The following is a 21,102-nucleotide window of genomic DNA, read 5'->3' on the forward strand; positions in this document are numbered from 1 at the left end:
TTCCGTACAGCTGCAATCTTGGAGAGTTTAACGTTGTTTAATACAGTACATCAGATAAGACTTTTCTGTTTGGATGAATGGGTGGTCAAGCGTTGGTATTGCAACTCAGATGCCAAATAGCATTATAGCATCTAAGTTGTGGCTAATCGAAGCACACAAATCTGGCATCGGTCAGGCTCTACTTTAGACCAGTGGTTCGGGGACCACCAGTGGTCCTTGAGGAGGTTCCAGGTGGTCCCCAGCTAAATGGAGAGTTGGTAACCAAATTGATCTTTAACTCTTGAGAGTGTAAAATGAGACCAAATGGACCCCTGCGGTCCCATTTGGTTTAATTTTACATTACATCATTTTTAAAATATCTGCATTACTTGATTTACAAAAAGTCTACAAAATTATAAAATGTAGAAGAATTGTTATTTTGATCGTTTGCCAACAGCATGGAATTGTGGACAATCTTATCCAACGACAACAAAATATTCTTTAGTTTTTGGGTCTGAGATGCTAAATGACATGAAATGGTGGTCCGTGGCTCAATTGCCGAATAAATAATGAGCCATATGAAAATGGTTGAAAACCACTAGCTTAGACCAACCAATGACTTCCGTTACAGACCACCGAAACATATACTTACCTCAAATTATCCCTGGCAAGATCTGGACATGCTGACTCATATCATGATTCAGACCCTCCTGTCACTGGACTTGATGATGTAAGACCAGAAGAGAGTAGAGACTATCATGACATCAATATGATGATGCATTCAAGTATTTTATAATACTTCATTGAAATGTCTTCACACATTTCTCACTCAGAGTTTAATAGTGTTTACAGCATTTTTCTTTTTTGTCTTGCATAAAGTACTTTTTCAGCCTGTTTACCTGTTCAGGCATTTCTGTTTCTCAACATTTTATACTGTCTTAGTTCTTTGTGTATTGAGAATGTTTGAAATTGTGCAATATTAGAGCCAGAGAGTCTTGCAGAGTATTTAAAAATTAGTATTTTGCTGATGATGATGCCGAACTGCCTTAACATGTATTACATTCTGTAATTATGTTGCAATAATAAGCTGAAGTGCCTGAAGGGATGAAGTGAAATGTAAAGTAAACCTTGTTTTTGAATGTTCTCATTGATTTTCACTCATTTCTAAGGCAAACACTTTTAGGTTACATCAAAGACTTCTGTTTCACTTCACGATGGTCTAGAATAGATCAATATTTTTGTACTGTGAATGAATGCTTTCCGGTACTGTTCGGCTTATGTTTGTTATTACAAAACTTCTACAGAATTGTAATGTGGTGTGGATATCTTAACAAGACCAATAAAGTTGTGAAAGAAAAACTAAATTTGTTCTGTTCTGTCTTTAATAGATGTTTCATAAAACGCAAACCATTGCGTTACAACTAAGTTAATTATCAAAGAAACGTAGGCCCAAGCAGACTTTATGCTGTATTTTTGTATCATTGTATACAATACTCCAGTAAATGACTCTCAATTGATATACAATCATGCCCCCTGCCGGACACGTTTGGTAACGTCCTGACACACGTGAACCCAGAGGATGGCTGCTGCCATTGGTTGTAGTTTATCACGTGTTAATTCTGAAGATGGCGTCTCCAAATGGAGGTAAATTCTAATTCCTTACTCTGCTATGCCGTGTATAATTTGACATTTTAACATCATTTCGGGCACAAAAACGTTAACGACTCTCATCAGTTCCTCCCCCGAACAAGTCAAGACGACAGAACACACATGTTAGTGCTGTATTAATATTGTTTAGGGATGTTTTTCGGAATTTTCGTGTTGGCTAAAGCCCCACATTAGCTACAGTGTTTTGTTTATCCACTACTAGTACACTGGGAAGCAACACAGCACAGGACACACACTGATCCACTAGAACAGTGAAACAAACTGATGTCATTGTTGTTTTTATTTACAGTATTGCAAAGGTTAAAGGGTTACAACTTAAATATAGATTGTTTTTTACACTTTATTAGAACAACTGGCCCGCATACTGTTACTGTATTGCGAAATGTGTTTTTTTCTTCCGTAGTTGACGCTGTGCATAGTGACGTAATGGCGACGGCGTGCGCATTGGCAACATTGTTTCATTTGTTGTTTCTGCAGTAGAAATGTAATACAACCTTTGGCAATTAAATATTAAATTAATTATGAATTATGAAGAAAGACTGCTGTCTGATACTACCTACACCTACAATCTGCTAACACATACTACCGATGGAAGGTTAATTTAAGATTGTACTCATGCACTGTTGTGTTGCTGTTGTATTATGAGTTGACCTAATATTATTACCAAGATCAAAATAAATGCAAAATCATATATTTATTTGAATATTATATAATTGATTACACAATAATTTCATTTTAGACTTTTACAGTATATCTATATAATTGTATTATTATCAATACATTATTCACATCTATCTGATTAGAAAATAAACTGAAATACCTGTATATGGCAAATGCCAGTGCTAAATAATGCTCTACTCTACTCTGATAGTTGTTCCAAGGCTAAAGGCTAAATTATTAGACATACGTTGTAGTTCAATAGTGTTTAATATGATCACTGTCACAGTTTGGTGTTTGATTCCAGCTGAGATTAGCCATGTGTAATGGTCAATTCTTAAGTTACTGTAATGTGTTTTTAGATGTAAGCATCTATCTACCACATTGCAAACTGACACTAAATAAAACTACAATTAACTTGTATAAACCCATCAAGACCTGAGCCCAATTCTACAAATGTCTTCTAAATCCTAAAACAGTTTTCTGACAAACCAATATGTTGCTATGATCATTGGTTCTCACATTTTGTTCATGTCAAGGACCCACAACATTATATGTATTTTGTCTGTGGACGCCCCTCAAAACATTTTGTCTGTGGACGCCCCTCAAAACATTTTGTCTGTGGGCGCCCCTCAAAACATTTTGTCCCAGGGACCCCAGAAGCAAAGATTTGAGTAAAAATACATATAAATTCAAAGATTTGCACAAATATATATTTTTTCCTCCAAGTTATATTTGGAAAATATTGGACGTTCACAATATTTTGTGTGTGCGCTAGGTGATGACTTTGAGTCTTCTCTGCTGAGCTTTGAGAAGCTAGATCGAGCATCACCTGATCTATGGCCAGAACAATGTAAGTTTTGATCTTCTTTTCCCATCCATGTTGAGCGATTGGTCCATTTCAATGTCATCCATCTTAATCCTGTGTTCTCTCACACAGTGCCTGGAGTTGCAGAATTCGCTGCATCATGTAAAAATGTAAGTTTATTATAATGTAAATAACTCTGAATTAAGACAATGTTTAACTATTATATTGTATTATTAAAAAAAAAAAAAAATGTAATATTATCCAAGATGTGATTGTGAAGACAATTTAGGTTAGCCGCATTGTCACATTTACACATTTTCTTCTTTTTTAACATCACAGCCAATCAGTAATTCTCCCCCTAAGTGGATGGCAGAGCTGGAGAGTGAGGACATTGAAATGCTCAAAGGTACAACACCTGATTGAACACAGCCTATGGCCCTATGGGGCAAGCAGTGGTGCTCATTTTCTGGTTCCATTCATCCAGACCCCATTCATTTTCCCCATAGAGATTTCCAAAAATATTTATATCAATTATTTTAAGCCTAGAATCAAGCCATCCAGGATCCTGGTGAATCATAACCATAAAACATTAGAAAGAGGCAAACATTTTGGAATAATAGCTGATCTACAAGATGTGAGGCGTTGTGAGCAGCTATATTCACAATATTTATCTGTGGAACCGAGTCTAACAAAATTAAATACCTCAGCTCATACAATCCAAGTGCTTATCAGGGTGGGGTACCAAGTTAAAATTTGGGGGGGTCACGAACTGAAATGGTTGAGAATCACTGAGGTATAGGACATCAGGGTTTACATTTCTAAATGGATGAGTAGATGACTTGATGTGCTGCTAGTAGATGTGCTAGTTATATGGTTATATTACAACATACTCTACCATACAGATTGGATAAAATAGCATTTCGTTATTAAAATTTGTCCCACATTGTAGCTTTAATAGTTTAGATTAATTGAATAATAATCTCTATAACCTATGTATTAAAAAAACACTCACTGACGTGCACAATGAAGCGGATAAACAAGTAGCATTGCAGTATAAGGCGCATTTTGCCGCATTTTCACGCAGAAAAGTGGCTTTTACTTTCCCTCTCCACACGCATGAGCAAACTGACACAGGCAATTAACCAGGATAAGGCGCCGATACTGTGATACAGCATATTTATTAGGCCTACTAACAGAAATCTGTTGCTCCAGCCCCCCCAGCACCCCTACTTCCCTCAGCCATGACCGCAGCACTGATTAACTACACCTGGCCTACAGGGCACCGCTCCATGGATTCGTCTATACCTTGAAGTAGCCATTGTGTTATGGCATCTAGTCATGTTGTATGTTATATTATTTCATGTTGGAATCCTCAGTGATTATGTTCTGGCCTGTCCTCCTACAGAGCTGGGCAGTCTGACTACAGCCAACCTGATGGAGAAGGTCAAAGGACTCCAGAACCTGGCCTACCAGCTTGGACTAGAGGAGTGTAAGAATTCTAATAACACATACATTACTAGGCTCAGTGTGCGCTACCTATAAAGTTGTGATTAGACGCTGTATGTAAAGGCACTGTGTCAGCAGAATTATTCTCTGTTCTCTGAGTCGAGGTGTCACAGCTAGCATTCCTAAGCCTAATTTATACATTGTTGTACGACTGTACAGCACCATTGTGCAATGAAGTACAAATTGATCAATTTAGTATCTGGCTATGTTAGTATGTTTGCACTTCACCACTAGATGGTGCTGCTTGTCTTAACAAGCTTCTTCTCTATAGACATGAGTTTTCACTGTAACTAATTTCCACCATGTACAGTAGTTCCAATTTCAAATATGGCTTTGTGTTTATTTGTCGAAGACAGATTGGGATCTTATTTTCCAAACCATAATTCTGTCATTCAGATGTAACTAACTGTGCACACTGCATTGCTGTGAAACAACATTAATGAGATGGATACAAATTTATAGATATTCGACCGTCTGGTTAAAATAGAAAATAGGACCAGAAGGAGGAGGATAAAATAAGTATTCATGCATTTTGATGGATGCAAAATCTAGTTTTTAATCTGTTTCCTAGTGCCTCAATTGTCATAATCCTTGTGGAGTATGGATTAGACTAGAGATATGGATAAGTGCTCATATTTTCCTAAGAGAAAAATGGGTACTTAGTCTGCCAATGAAAAAGCAAGAGCAACAATGCCGAATATAGATCCCTCTTTGCTGGGATTACGTGTACTATAATAATGCTACGTGACACTGACACATACACTTTAAATGCACAGTATGGACGGCGTGCAGGAAGTCAGCACTGTCATACAGCCCACTGAACATACTGTAGGTGCTTCCTTGCATTTGCCCCCGACTCATTCTACAATTTATTTCAATCAAATGCATTTGTATTTTACACAAATCAGAAGTTCATTTATTTATTTATTTAGAAGGTAATAATACTCATTAAAGAAGTAGTTCACCTCAAAAAATGCCTAAATTACACACCGCATGAAGCCTTGAATTCATGGATTTGTTTTAGTTTTTAGTTTTTGATGCATTCCTAAGCCAATAATTTGATGTGGTGTGTAATTGATAGAAAATAAGTAATTTTTGGGGTGAACTACTCCTTTAACACAACTGTAGCCTACTGTGATATAAACGTGCCATATTTAGACACATACGCATACATTTAATCTGCAGTCGTGTGTTACCTTACATCTTTGTACAGTGTGTTGGCCTTTGCTCCACCCATTTACTGCTGTGGTTGTATAGAACCTAAATGGACCCCCTAACTAACGCGTCTCTAAGAGAGTTTACAAATGGTCCATTTGGTTCCGTTTGTAATAGTGACTTTGAGAGCTGTTAATCCGTTACAATGGAAGTCAATGGACCCTATTTTTTATTTCTTAAATTGCTAATAAACAACACAACGGAGCGAAATAACTCATGGAATGGAATAGTTTGCCCATAATAAGGTAAGAAAACAACCCAAACCTCTAAAAAAGTGGTCTTACCCTTTAACTTGACACTCAGGATGTTCCAGTGTAGATTGGTATCCCAAAGGGGGGAAAAGAAAGAAAGAGAAAAAAGAGTCATGTGGATCATGAGATCTGCATGGGAACGGTGTTTCTCCCATCTTGATCTAGGTCTTCATGTGGCCAGTATATGACGTCAGTCATCTATGACATATGTTAAATATTTCAAAAGATATGTAAGATATATTTGATTCAAAAGAAAACAAATCATGTTAGTACTTCTTTCGCCTACTGGCAGCATGCACAAGACATTGGGCGCTGATCCAGGGGTTTGAGATTAGCTCTGGAAATACACAAGAACACTCATAGACTAACCCTCCTATAGCCTCTTGCAGAGCCATGCCATTAAAAACAAGTATTTTATGGGGGTCCCTGGCCCAATGGCCTATCAAACTGGGGGTCCTTGAAATAAAAATCACACCTGTGTGAAGTGAGGGGCACTAATATATTAAAGTCTAACTCATGTTGATTAGGTGATGTAATGGTGATGTAAAACAAACGGTGACAAAACAAACATTAAATTATCTTTATTGTTAATGGCATTTGATGTTGGTGTTAGGGACAAGATGACGTAAATGTTCTCTTCATTGTCAATGGCGTTTTTAAAACAAACATTGAACTAAAAACAAACATTAAATTCTCATTATTGTTAATGGCATTTAATGTTTGTGTTAGGGACAAGATGACATAGATTCTCCCTTCATTGTCAATGGCGTTTTTAAAACAAACATTGAACTAAAAACAATCATTAAACCTGTATATAGGAGGGGCTAGCGCCCCTCAAAAAATGGAATTCCTGGTGTGGTGAGGCCTTTACCGTGTACATTGCTTTAAAAAAATTCTGTAAACAACAGATGATTAAAATAGACTCCTCCAGGAGCAGATTACTTCAACTGTAATTTGTCAATGGCGGATGAAAATTGGGAGATGCATATTCAATTATTTAAGCAAAGCAGCTGATTGTAGGTGAGGGAGGTATGTGTTTGCTGCAGTGGCCTGTTGCAAGAAATACTCAAATAACTTAGTAACAGGACTTATGAATACCCACATGAGTGTAATTGCTTATAATTTACAATTAAACAAACTGATCAGATTTCATCTCATTCAGGATGGCAATATCTTGGGAGTGATCACTTCCAAAAAGTGCTCATTTTTAACCTAAATGTAAACCATCTTATGTTCCTCTTATCAAGAGATTTCTTTTTATTTCTTCCCAAGAAATATACAGAAAGCATAGCAAGAAAATAAATGTTAAATTCTAGGCCTATTATGCAAGCTTCTCTTATTTATTCTTCAATCTGGGTTTATGGGTGGAAACATACTTGGTTTAAAGGAAGCATCTTTTGCATGCATAGTGTGCATTTATTATTTTCCGAGCCTACTGGCAACAATGTCGTTTGGTTGAGAAAGTGTCTTATCTCCCCTGCCCTCCCTAAACCCCTGAGAAGTGTGTAATCTGGCTGGTATAAAGATGTTAGCTGTCATGCAGTGAAGACCGCGGGCTTTGCAACCATGTCATGCACCTCGGCACGACGGGACACAATGACGGTTATTATTGGTCTCGGAGCAGCACCGTAATGGGTGCCTGTTTAATGCGCTCCGGTTTAATTTTCTCCTTTTCCCGGCTGTCAGGGGAAGTCTTGTAAATCTCAGCTACTTTTTCATCATGTTTGTACGCTCTTCAGTGGCCATAAACGAGCTGCCGCAGAGGCCCAGCGTAGTGCCGGGCAGGGGGGGGACAGGATTTACTGCCCCCACCCACCCCCCAACATGTGGGCCATTAAAGAGGGGGCTGGTGAAATGGGCACAGTAACAATCAAGCAGCGAAAACTCACCCACCCCACCCCACCACCGCCGGGGAAAGAAAGGGGACCTGGAGCAGTCATAACTAAAGGACACTCACTCTCATCTCGTACCTTCTGGAGATTGCTGATGCTTCATGGACATAGTGAATGTGGAGAAAAAGGCTATAGAGGAAATCTAAGCATTTGGAGCATTGACCCATGGCAGGTTTCGATGGCGGCATGTGTTTATGTGGGTGGGTGTGTATAGAGAACGTGGCACACCCTCATCCCCCTTGGGAGACCCCCCCCCCCCATCCCAATCACGGCTGTGTAACGCCAGTCCGGACTGGTCCCAGCGGGGTTTGACGCGTGCCTCTTCCTGCAGGCCCCAGCTGCTGCTCCGCCCCATGATGAATGCCCCTGTCGTGGGCCACTGAGCGCAGGCGTCAGACCCCCCCTGGAGTCACTGGGGAATGCTGAGGACGCTGATAAGTGCTGTTATTGGAGGTAATTGAAAGCTGAGTGTTCCTGTGGGATCAGCTGGGAACCCTCAGGCTGGAAACACTGCTGGTAGAGTTAGTGGTGGTGCTCTATCATACCTGTGGGTTCAAGGCAACTGGTCCCTGTAACAGTAAAGTATTAACCTGCAGCTTACAGATTCCCTCTGTCCTAAAAGAAGGAGCTATGTCAATTAGCAATGGCTTTCCTCTCCAGACTGTAGCAATTACTTTTCAATACATGAAAAACTTTGCTAATGTGTTGCCAATCTTGCTTCAGTTACAGCTTAGTGAGTGACATAACGTCCAGAGCGTGTTTTTGTGCTCCAGGTGAGTTCAAGCTCCAGGGAGTTCAAGAAAGAACCCCAAACACAACTGGCTAGATTCTGGCCCACCTGTTGTCTTTTCCCTGGTGCCCCAGCCATGCCCGTCTACTACCATAATGCTACCTAGCCAACCCCTGGCGTGATTGGCCACGTGAAGGTGAGGCTGAAGGTCGCCCTGCCTCTGACATCGCCGAAAGAAGGCTGGTGTTCACTGCCTCCTCCTTCTCCCAGTCACCCTCAGGATCAATCTCCTGCCTATTAAGAGCGCTGTGCTACTGAATATGATTGCATTCACCGGGCTCCACTGTGCTAATGTACCTCCATCAATCCATCAGGGCGGGCTGACCGCGGGGCGGGCGGTTATGAAGTGCCTGTGCTGACAGCCGCTGAATGAGGAACAGGGGACGCCCCACCCCAACCCCCTCTCCTCACCGCTGCTCTTCCTCCTCACCTCTTCTTCGCCACTGTCCTGCTCTCCCCACCTCTCCCTGGCTTCTTTATGGGCTCATAGTGGAGATGGATGGCAGTGTCATGGCGTTTCTCTGTGAAGGTAGCACCAGCTTCCTGGCATGTTAAGAAACTGAAACAGGAGAGAGTTGTTGGGAGTGTGTGTAAATCAGGGTTCAGGTTTCAGAAGCAGCAGCAGTGAGCATAAAGCTTCTCGTGACTAGATGGGCGGTGACATCATCAATCGACACAGGCAGCGAGGCGAGCAGCCTTTGCAAATCACTCTAGAAATTTCAAGAACTTTGCGCCACCTGGGATGATCGGTTGTCTCTCTCTCTCTGCTTCATTCAGGTACCGCCTTGGAGATTAATGCCAGATTCTCTTTTTGAAATGGCCACCAACTTTTTTAACATTATCGCCCTGGCCTGTCACTGTCTGTAAATTCCACAGCGTACATTTTGCAACAGAACGAGACAGGCTTTCTCCCAGCAATGCAGCAGGTTGCAGCTGTAGCTGCTGTGGCCTGCATGTCAGCTATGGTGGAACAGAGAGAGACAGGCAGAGCTGCGCACACTGACATGCAACCCCGCTTCAGCTCGGCTCGCCTGCCGCCTCCCTGAGCAGATCGGAAATGACACCTCATTTCCATAAAGGCATTAGGAATTCATTGGATTTTCTTTCCCAGCTAATCATAGCACGGGTGTAAAACCTTTTAGGCTTTTTAATGAATGAATTTTGACTGATTGCCTATTAATAAGGACACCTCTTGAACAGGCGTAGGCTGGAGAAGGGGTAGGGAGGGGCTGTGTGTGTGTGTGTGTGTGTGTGTGTGTGTGTGTGTGTGTGTGTGTGTGTGTGTGTGTGTGTGTGTGTGTGTGTGTGTGTGTGTGTGTGTGTGTGTGTGTGTGTGTGTGTGTGTGTGTGTGTGTGTGTGTGCGCGCGCGCACCACATGCTTGTCTGTATGTCAGCCAGGCGAGAATGCATGAGGGGGGGGGGGGGGCAGAGAAGAGGGGCCCTCTCAGTTGGGACATAAAGAGGAACCAGTGGCTCCCCTGGGAAATCACAGCCCGTGTCTGCATCTTAAATATCCCTGTGAAGTATCAATAAGTGGGTAATTGAATTTTGAACACAAACATGAGCGTCAGGTGTATGTGTAGCAAGGCACTGGTGTCTGGGTGTGTGTGTGTGTGTGTGTGGGGGGGGTTTGTATGTGAGTGTTTCAAAACGTGCACGCGTGTGTTGAAACACTCACATACAACCCCGCCACCCTTGTTTGTGTGTGTGTGCGTGCATGCATGCATGTGTGTGTGCACGTGTGTCATCTCCTCTGTGCCTCCCTCCATTCCCCCAGGGGAGGAGGGTGGTGAGAATGGATGTTAAATCCATTAAATAAAGCTTACAGGCCGTAATAGCTGAGTGGCACTCGGAGATGGCTGGTGGGGGTCACATAAGTCCTCTTGACTCTTAATGAAAGTGAACCGGGGCAGTCAGGGCTTGGGTCCAGGACTCTAGTTAACCCGAGTGGTCATCTGTCTGCGGGGCTAACCATGGTCCCACCTGCTCACCAGGGGCATGCCATAGTGGAGCGAGGTGCGAGCGGAGGGCTCAGTGATGATTACTCTCATTTTATACACCAAGGAGCCTGGGGAGGGGGGGGGGGGGGGTGGGTGACAATGACACGCGGATCACTCACTGCAAATGAGGGGAGAGTAAGATGTTACACTGAAGTGTTTCCTTTGCATCTCCATAGGCCTCCCTGGAATTGCAGAATGGAAATGACTTACCAACACAGAGCAGAAAGTGAAGGGCACAAACATTTGAGTTACACGGTGGATTCACTGCAGAGGTTCCAGAGGTATGGACTTAAGCTCTTAGTCTAATTTAGGGGGAAAAAAGACAATATTTTAAAGGATAGCCCTGGGCCATATTTGGCTGTTTGTAGATATAGGTTAATCCCTCAGTGGAGCATTGTACCTGTACAGCAGTAATCAGACTACATCCAGGGGATTACTGGTGTGATGTGAGAACTGGGATGGTCCAGGCATCCGAGTGGATTACTGGTGTGATGTGAGACCTGGGATGGTCCAGGCATCAGAGTGATTACTGGTCTGATGTGAGACCTGGGATGGTCCAGGCATCAGAGTGATTACTGGTTTGATGTGAGACCTGGGATGGTCCAGGCATCAGAGTGATTACTGGTCTGGTGTGAGACCTGGGATGGTCCAGGCATCAGAGTGCTGTTACTGGTCTGATGTGAGACCTGGGATGGTCCAGGCATCAGAGTGCTGTTACTGGTCTGATGTGAGACCTGGGATGGTCCAGGCATCAGAGTGATTACTGGTCTGATGTGAGACCTGGGATGGTCCAGGCATCAGAGTGCTGTTACTGGTCTGATGTGAGACCTGGGATGGTCCAGGCATCAGAGTGCTGTTACTGGTCTGATGTGAGACCTGGGATGGTCCAGGCATCAGAGTGATTACTGGTCTGATGTGAGACCTGGGATGGTCCAGGCATCAGAGTGCTGTTACTGGTCTGATGTGAGACCTGGGATGGTCCAGGCATCAGAGTGCTGTTACTGGTCTGATGTGAGACCTGGGATGGTCCAGGCATCAGAGTGCTGTTACTGGTGTGATGTGAGACCTGGGATGGTCCAGGCATCAGAGTGCTGTTACTGGTCTGATGTGAGACCTGGGATGGTCCAGGCATCAGAGTGCTGTTACTGGTCTGATGTGAGTCCTGGGATGGTCCAGGCATCAGAGTGCTGTTACTGGTCTGATGTGAGACCTGGGATGGTCCAGGCATCAGAGTGCTGTTACTGGTCTGATGTGAGACCTGGGATGGTCCAGGCATCAGAGTGCTGTTACTGGTCTGATGTGAGACCTGGGATGGTCCAGGCATCAGAGTGCTGTTACTGGTGTGATGTGAGACCTGGGATGGTCCAGGCATCAGAGTGCTGTTACTGGTCTGATGTGAGACCTGGGATGGTCCAGGCATCAGAGTGCTGTTACTGGTCTGATGTGAGACCTGGGATGGTCCAGGCATCAGAGTGCTGTTACTGGTGTGATGTGAGACCTGGGATGGTCCAGGCATCAGAGTGCTGTTACTGGTGTGATGTGAGACCTGGGATGGTCCAGGCATCAGAGTGATTACTGGTCTGGTGTGAGACCTGGGATGGTCCAGGCATCAGAGTGATTACTGGTCTGATGTGAGACCTGGGATGGTCCAGGCATCAGAGTGCTGTTACTGGTCTGGTGTGAGACCTGGGATGGTCCAGGCATCAGAGTGCTGTTACTGGTCTGATGTGAGACCTGGGATGGTCCAGGCATCAGAGTGCTGTTACTGGTCTGATGTGAGACCTGGGATGGTCCAGGCATCAGAGTGCTGTTACTGGTCTGATGTGAGACCTGGGATGGTCCAGGCATCAGAGTGCTGTTACTGGTCTGATGTGAGACCTGGGATGGTCCAGGCATCAGAGTGCTGTTACTGGTCTGATGTGAGACCTGGGATGGTCCAGGCATCAGAGTGCTGTTACTGGTCTGATGTGAGACCTGGGATGGTCCAGGCATCAGAGTGCTGTTACTGGTCTGATGTGAGACCTGGGATGGTCCAGGCATCAGAGTGCTGTTACTGGTCTGATGTGAGACCTGGGATGGTCCAGGCATCAGAGTGCTGTTACTGGTCTGATGTGAGACCTGGGATGGTCCAGGCATCAGAGTGCTGTTACTGGTCTGATGTGAGACCTGGGATGGTCCAGGCATCAGAGTGCTGTTACTGGTCTGATGTGAGACCTGGGATGGTCCAGGCATCAGAGTGATTACTGGTCTGATGTGAGACCTGGGATGGTCCAGGCATCAGAGTGCTGTTACTGGTCTGATGTGAGACCTGGGATGGTCCAGGCATCAGAGTGCTGTTACTGGTCTGATGTGAGACCTGGGATGGTCCAGGCATCAGAGTGATTACTGGTCTGATGTGAGACCTGGGATGGTCCAGGCATCAGAGTGCTGTTACTGGTCTGATGTGAGACCTGGGATGGTCCAGGCATCAGAGTGCTGTTACTGGTCTGATGTGAGACCTGGGATGGTCCAGGCATCAGAGTGCTGTTACTGGTGTGATGTGAGACCTGGGATGGTCCAGGCATCAGAGTGCTGTTACTGGTCTGATGTGAGACCTGGGATGGTCCAGGCATCAGAGTGCTGTTACTGGTCTGATGTGAGACCTGGGATGGTCCAGGCATCAGAGTGCTGTTACTGGTCTGATGTGAGACCTGGGATGGTCCAGGCATCAGAGTGCTGTTACTGGTGTGATGTGAGACCTGGGATGGTCCAGGCATCAGAGTGCTGTTACTGGTCTGATGTGAGACCTGGGATGGTCCAGGCATCAGAGTGCTGTTACTGGTCTGATGTGAGACCTGGGATGGTCCAGGCATCAGAGTGCTGTTACTGGTGTGATGTGAGACCTGGGATGGTCCAGGCATCAGAGTGCTGTTACTGGTCTGATGTGAGACCTGGGATGGTCCAGGCATCAGAGTGCTGTTACTGGTCTGATGTGAGACCTGGGATGGTCCAGGCATCAGAGTGCTGTTACTGGTCTGATGTGAGACCTGGGATGGTCCAGGCATCAGAGTGCTGCCAGACAATCCTCTGTTATCAACCCCCTATGCTGGCCATGCCACCCGCTGGTGCTCAGCCCGCCGACCCCCAATGCCTTCCCTAAGCTCTGTTTATTTACATAATGCAGTTATTTGTGGCCAAATCTGGATACATTCCAAAGGAATGTAAATAGAATACAATCAAACTATGTGGATTATTATTATTTTGTTTGTTTGTTATTTAGTTATAACATTTGTTTTAGATTGTCTCATTTCTGTATTTGCGTTACGGTTTGTTTCTTTGTTTTATTCAAAACACACATTACCAGCATGTGATATAAATAGAATCTCTGACCATTTAGGGCTAAATGATAATTAGATAGTAACAAATCAACAGGGCAAGGAGATGGCCCTCAGAATCCATAAGGTATCATTTAGTATGGATGGCAGCTGGAACAAGTTGCTGATTAACTTAGTGCAAAATTAGTAATTGACCTTTCTAATCAACTAAACAAATCTCTAAGTCCCTCTAATCAGTATGGATGTCTCCTGGCCAGTAACAAAGCTTGTGGGTGGGTGTTTTTGCAACAATATTTCTCCACATCTGTCTGTGTGTGTTTTATTATAAGTGCTTTGTGGTTATTCGTGATCACTTTCTCCACATCCTAAAGAAACCATTATAAGAACAATTATACTCTTTTAAACATCTAAGAAGCAATGTATCTTGCCATGAAATAAAATAACACACCAAGGAGATAATAATACAGATAATATACCACAGAAATTAAGTAAGTGTGTCTGCACTTGCATTTAAAACACCTCTGTATATTTTTTTTCACTACAAACTACAATTTCTGACAAGCCACCCTGTGCTCATACAGTAGGTGAGGTGATTTGACTGACAACTCCTAGCTCCTTACTCAATGTGCATTACTGGGTTTTTGCCAGGCCAAAGCACCTCTTTTTTTAATTTTTGACTGAGACTCTCAGGCACCCGTCGCTTCGCTCTGCCTTCATATTAGCTTACCGTTCGATTAGCTGTTAGCGCGGCAGAAAGAATGCCTCGTCTCTCCTAATCCAGGGCGCTCTCCGTGGTTTTGATCTGATGGATATACTACGCGCTTCATTTCTGACTTCAACATGCCTCTTGTTCAAATAATGAATGCTTTGGAGCTTCTAGCGATATAATAGACTCGAGACCAAGTAAAGCTAACAAAATATTTCTCCGGTTTTCTTCCGGATTGTTTCCGGGGGGCTTCAGAGTAAAATCGGCCAAGTCTTTCCGGCACCCCAGAGCTCCTATTTTGAAGGCATCCTGGCACCGATTGTGTTAATGCCATTAGGAAGGGGAAAGTCCCTCAGTGTTTACTTGTTTGTTTCACACTTGAGAGAAAAAAAGTATGATATGCTGTTAAAATAATCAGCAATGTTTGGCCAGCTCTGTTTTCATCATGTCCTTAACCTTCAACTGGTCTGGCCCAATGTTTTCCTTTTTTTTCTCCCCCTTTTTTTAATAAGAGTAGAGCAACATGTCATAAACCAGGCTCTGATTTGTGTTTGATAGGGTCTTTAACCCATTCAGGCCTGACGTCGAAATAAAAAAAATGTTCGCTTTGAAAGAATATATATTCAAAGATTTGTGCCGCATTTTTACGATTTTTCAAAAATAGCAGACCTACAAGTTCATAGCGCACCACTCGGTGCGCTATGAGCTTGTAGATCTGCTATTTTTCAATAGCTAAAGTATAACATAATGCTTAGTTAAAACACCAAAAGGGGTTCCCGCCCAAAATGGGTTTAAAGCTATAATATGACACACATGCGTCCTCAGGTCTAAATGGGTTAATGTGATCATGTAAATGATACGAGTTGTCAGACAGGGAGAACTTTAAAATCCTTAGTATTAATGTAACTCTGAAGATTGTACAAATGCAACAAAGTTGACCATTTGGTTCCATTTGTAGAGTAAAATGAACACTGTGGATTTTCCTGTGAGGAGGCTGAACTGAACTCTAATTAAAGCCATCCCTGATCGCTGTGGTTAAAGTAGGGCTTATCAAGTGATTTAAAGAGGAGAAAAGAGAAAGACTCTGAATGTTCACGTACCCGAAAGATAGACAATCTATAAAAGCCACAACCCTTTGCCATCCCTATGATTACCTAGGAAGATAACATCAGTGCACCCATAGTTATGGGGTCATCCAAAAGGAATTGCCTCGCACTCTGCCTGCTTGTCTGTCCTGGGGCTCCCCCCGGTGATTTTGTTTGGGGTTATTTGAAGAGACAGCGTGCCGCAAAATGAATCCATCCCATTCCAATTAGCGTCATGTTTAAACCGATGATGGGCACCTCAAGGTCACGTGGCCCGACGCCCAGATGCGCCATTATCATTCCACGCTGGGGCAACTCATCTAAATTACATACCTACCGCCTCTGCTTTTTCATTAGCCGCCCTCCGCGGAGGAGGCGGGAGAACCGTCTCACCAGTTCAGTGCCACACGGCAGCTCATCAGCACCAGTGTCAGGTTCAGCTTTGTCGCTGTGCACCCAGCAGCCCCTTCTTTAACACAATCAGTGCCGGAAGTCCTTCAAAATAGGAGCTCTGGGGTGCCGGAAAGACATGGCCACTTTTACTCGGAAACCCACGACCCGGAAACAATCCGCTCAAAAAAGTTCTCTTTACATTGCTAGCTTACATTGCTATCGTTTTAATTTATACGATATATGATCCAAAAAGCGTTCATATTTTGCGGGAGATACGGATGAGGAGCAGCAATGAAGTGCTAGTATATCGATCCATTCAAAACCACGGAGAGCGCCCTGGATTAGGAGAGACGAGTCATTCTTTCTGCTGCGGTAACAGCTAAGTCAATGGTAAGCTAACAAGAGTCTAGAGTGTAGCATACGGTAGCCGAAAGGTGAACTGACAAATAAAAAATCAGAATATTCTTATCTCTCCCGGTATCATTGAGGATGCGCTAGGACGTCTGAGGACGTCGTATGTACGCGTCGATTGGGACCCCTAGGACGTGTGGCGACGTCATACGGACGGAAACGGTTAACTCTGGTGGGACAAAACAGGCCAGTTAAGATACTGATCACATCCTCCAGTAGGGAAATTGGATGTCTTTCTGTGCAATAGCCATTGGATATTTGTCCTTGTTCTGCTGCTCTGTATTTTTACAGGTTGCCAAACCTGTCAATGAACAGGCTGAGTACCTTTTCATCACTTTCTATACAAATGAGTGTCTAGTAATCACTTTCTATACAAATGAGTGGTCTACTTTTAGATCATTGGCTGTCCTTTAAGCCAATGGAAAGAGACCTCTGAGACATTAATGGTCTCAGCTGTGAGAACAAAATAAGCTGCTTGAATGTGGAATGTTTGGAATGTTAAGGACGCGTCATTCCTACTAGGAAGTAGTCAGGTGACCACGGGGCGCTGCATTCTCACATTCTAATACAACTAGAAAATCCCATTCATTTCTTTGGCCGATAAAGTATAGTTTTAGACCGCGACTGAGGGGCTCCGTCACCAGAGACACCACCGAGCGCGCGGGTTTCCGTGTCGAACGTTGTGAAGTTCGCTTGAGCCGACTCAGCCACGTTCGAGTTGCAATCTGATCAGAATTGTAAATCCTCGTCCCCCAAAGTAGGGCGTCGCCATTTACTGGTACTGTGACACCGGCACCATTTTCATGCTTGTGAATGTGACACATGCCTAAAGGTGAAGCAGTTCCGCGTGGGTCACAGTATGGGGCGCTCGGTAAGACAATCAGAGGCATGCGGGGGCGGGTCTTTACCCAACCGTGTCGGTATCTTGAATCACGCGTTAAGGACATGTAACTCTCTCTCTCTCACACACACACACGCACGCACGCACGTACGTACACACACACACACACACACACACACACACACACACACACACACACACACACAATATGCCAACAGGTCAATATTCTTGAGTAGATGTGTCTTACTATACTTTCGTAGTTTTGTTGCTCGTCTCCGTCTCATGTTCTTTTCCATGTCCAAATGAACAGATGTTGGTGTAAATTACCTCCCTGTTTGACATTGCACAAATTAAAGATTTGCATTTCCAAACAAGTTCTGAAGTTCTTGTAGACTTGCAGTCTCAATGAATTTCTTGTAGAACTGAATTTGACTGATTTCAGACAGAGACTTTGAAAAGTTGTGAACTTTTGTGAAATCATCACCAGCATAAGAGGCACTTCAAGTCATTAGTCTCTCAAATGTTCATTATAAAATAAAATTGTTTCATTCCTTGATTATTTTTGGCTGAGCCACATTCAAAGCTGTTTAGATACACGCGGACATAGACAGGATGTGGAACGTCCAAAAACGTCACATCCAGTTTTAGCCTGGGGGAATGAAAATGCTCTTCCACATAGAGTTATAATAGTGTACGCTCCTTTGGATCACTTTCAGAGTGATTTGTGATATAAATATTGACAGCCAAGAGAAATCCATTAGAAGGACATCTGGGGCCCAGGCGGTGGCGTAACCGTCTGGGCACCCGACTGGTAATCCAGTCGCAGTGTGCCGCGGGTTCGACTCCCGAGCCCGACACGGCCTTTACTGCATGTCTTCCCCCATCTCTCTCCCGTTTCCTGTCAGCCTACTGTCTGTCCCTTCAAAAACCAATAAAAGGCGTAAGCCGCAAAAAAAACATCGTTAAAAAAAAAGAAGGACATCTGGAACGCAATCGTTCACTCACCCCCTCAGAAAGTTAACTTATTAAAAGATATACGAGACGATTTAGCCATGGTTCACATGTCGCTCGTCTGTCATGGCGGAACTTCAACCTGTTTTAAGCACTTTTTCTATTTACAACGTTAACATCTACATAAATGTTCACATTTTTAATATAAAGTACTCACACCAGGTCCACGGAGGTTACAATTCTGCCCAGGTGGGTATTAGCACCCGTATCTAGCGCCTTGCTGAACAAAAAGGGTTTGAATCTGATCGGTGGCCATTTAATCATAGAGCTATAATGTATCAGGTAATGCAGTACACCTACTAACCGAGGGGGCGCGTCGAGTTGCGAAGCATTGTGAGCTGAGCTTGTAGATTTTTTGTTTATGCCCCCCAGAATATTGAAGCTGGGGTTCAAGTGGTTTATAATCAGTCAGATTATCCTCTTATACTTCATTGCATGCGACAAGTTGCACAAGCACCACTGAGATCGGACATCTGAGACTTTCCCTCTCCAGATCTCCCTCTGTACACAAAACGTTGTGCAGACAGTGTGTAATCACCTGGTAGAGACACTCTAGTCTCTAGTCTATAGATATGATCAATTAAACTTGCCGTAATATCAAAACCCAACAGCCATCAATAATGTTTAAAGAACACGTAGTGATTTCGAAGTAGTTTAGAGACAGAGTTTCAACAGGGAGCCATTATTGTTTGGCAATTAAAGTGCCGTCGACTCGCTATTTAATACCATGCCGGATTTACACACTGCTTTAGCTCATATTCATTGACATGTTTTAAACTGTATTTTCTGTAGGTTTGAAATGAGGATAGGCTTGTGTTGTGTGTGTATAACTATAAACTGTCTAACTATAAACTCTCCACTTCCAAACTAATGGTGTGGTAGCCTACTTGGAATTCACTAAAATGTGTTCTATAAACATCATTGATGAATTAATGGTATTTAAAAATATAATTTAATTTTAATTTATTTTTAATTGATCATATCTATAGAAAATGTATTGTCTCTTACCACTTACCAGACGAATATATCAGGCCATTGTGTGGTGTGGCCATTGTGTTGTTTATTTGTTTAGTTTATTATGGTGTTGGATCATGTCCAGCAGTCAAGGAAAACATTCCAATCGGACTCTAGCTTGTTTAATTTTCTAAAGTAGCATTCCAAACAAAATGTTGTTGGTTTCTGGTTCATTTTAGGTGGGAAATGGACCATGCAGTTGCAACATTTACAACATATAGTTTTAGTTTGACTTTCTGAATTTTCCCTTCACTAAATCCCACCCCAAAAAGCGATTGTCCAATGCCAATCCAAATAGTTTAGCAACGGTTGCTATGCAGGTCAAGCTTTCTTCGCTGCTAACGTGCCTATTGGACAAGGATGGGTTGGGGAGGGACTTAGTGAAGAGATTTTCAAAGCATTAAGCCATGGTTCGAAAATTCTGACATCAAAACTCCAATATGTTGAAACAAGAATGACTCAGTCATAACTGCCAGCAACTCTGGCACTGTGCAGCAACTCTCAGTTAGCTAGACTACGGTCGTTAGTAAATGTAGTCCAGGCGCTTTTCAAGCACCTGGCAAAAAGTAAGTAGCCTATTGTTTTCTATTCATTAACAGTTGTGCTAGTCAATTCTTACTTAATTTGTTTTAAAGCTTTACAGAGCAGTATGTTTTCTCTCAAGTACCCCCTGTAGCATTTCTCAAATGGGGGTACACATACCCCCATTTGAGAAACACTGCTTTAAATCACAGGCCATGGTTTACAGTGATTTTACAGTCAGGACGTTTCGGCCCGAGAGCCTTCTTCAGGAGATTTACGCTGAAGAAGGCTCTCGGGCCGAAACGTCCTGACTGTTGTTTGCTGCTGGGGGGAAACAAAATAAAACTTTAATCCTTCCAGGAGACTACGTGAGTGCTGGTATTATTTTCTATAAGACTGTATGTTCCGTGACATTATGACGTGGAAATACTCAACCGAGTGCTTGCTTTTACCTTCCTCTTCAAGTTACAGTGATTTTACAACAGCTAATATTGATTTGGCAATATGATCTCTTGTTCTCCAGCCAGGGAAATGACCAGGGGGAAATTCCTGAACATCTTGGAGAGGCCAAAGAAGTGATCATGGAACAGCCGAGTTGGGATGAAAACATGGATCTCGTCCATGCTTTTATGAACACTTGGGACAACTTCCCGACCTCCATGACAGAAGTTCAAAGACTCTGCATTCAAGAGGTGAACGAGATAAAATATTGCTCACTCGCACAGCTGATTTCTTCACCGAAGAACCCAAGGGCTGCAAACACTTTTATTCTTACTTCTGTGTACACATTGTTGCTCTCACCTATAGAAGATAGTTTCTTTTACTATCTTTAATTTAAACTTTCACAGTAGATTGTAGATTTGCCTTGAAAGTACTGTAGGCCTATGTACCCTATTTATTGTAATTTCTATTTTAAACCTGATTTTTTTGCAATTTGTGAGGTTATATAATAAAGTTTTAAAATGAAAGTGTTTCTGTGATGCTGAAAATGTGATTAAGTGTTTAACACAAATGTTTGCAGTTCTCAGTGGAAACTGC

General features: G+C 43.2%; 1 protein-coding gene across 1 annotated transcript; it reads left to right on the forward strand.

Annotated features, from left to right (window-relative positions):
- Positions 1-1,543: 1,543 nt before the first annotated feature.
- lin52 (lin-52 DREAM MuvB core complex component) lies at positions 1,544-21,037 on the forward strand. Its single transcript, XM_079527763.1, has 6 exons — positions 1,544-1,623; positions 3,083-3,157; positions 3,245-3,282; positions 3,452-3,518; positions 4,518-4,601; positions 20,588-21,037. Exons 1-6 carry the CDS (start codon positions 1,605-1,607, stop codon positions 20,641-20,643), a joined length of 339 nt encoding a protein of 112 aa, XP_079383889.1. The 5' UTR covers positions 1,544-1,604; the 3' UTR covers positions 20,644-21,037.
- The last annotated feature ends 65 nt before the right edge of the window (positions 21,038-21,102 follow it).

Source organism: Electrona antarctica (assembly GCF_951216825.1).
Source record: "Electrona antarctica genome assembly, chromosome: 18".
Taxonomy (NCBI): Eukaryota; Metazoa; Chordata; class Actinopteri; order Myctophiformes; family Myctophidae; genus Electrona; species Electrona antarctica.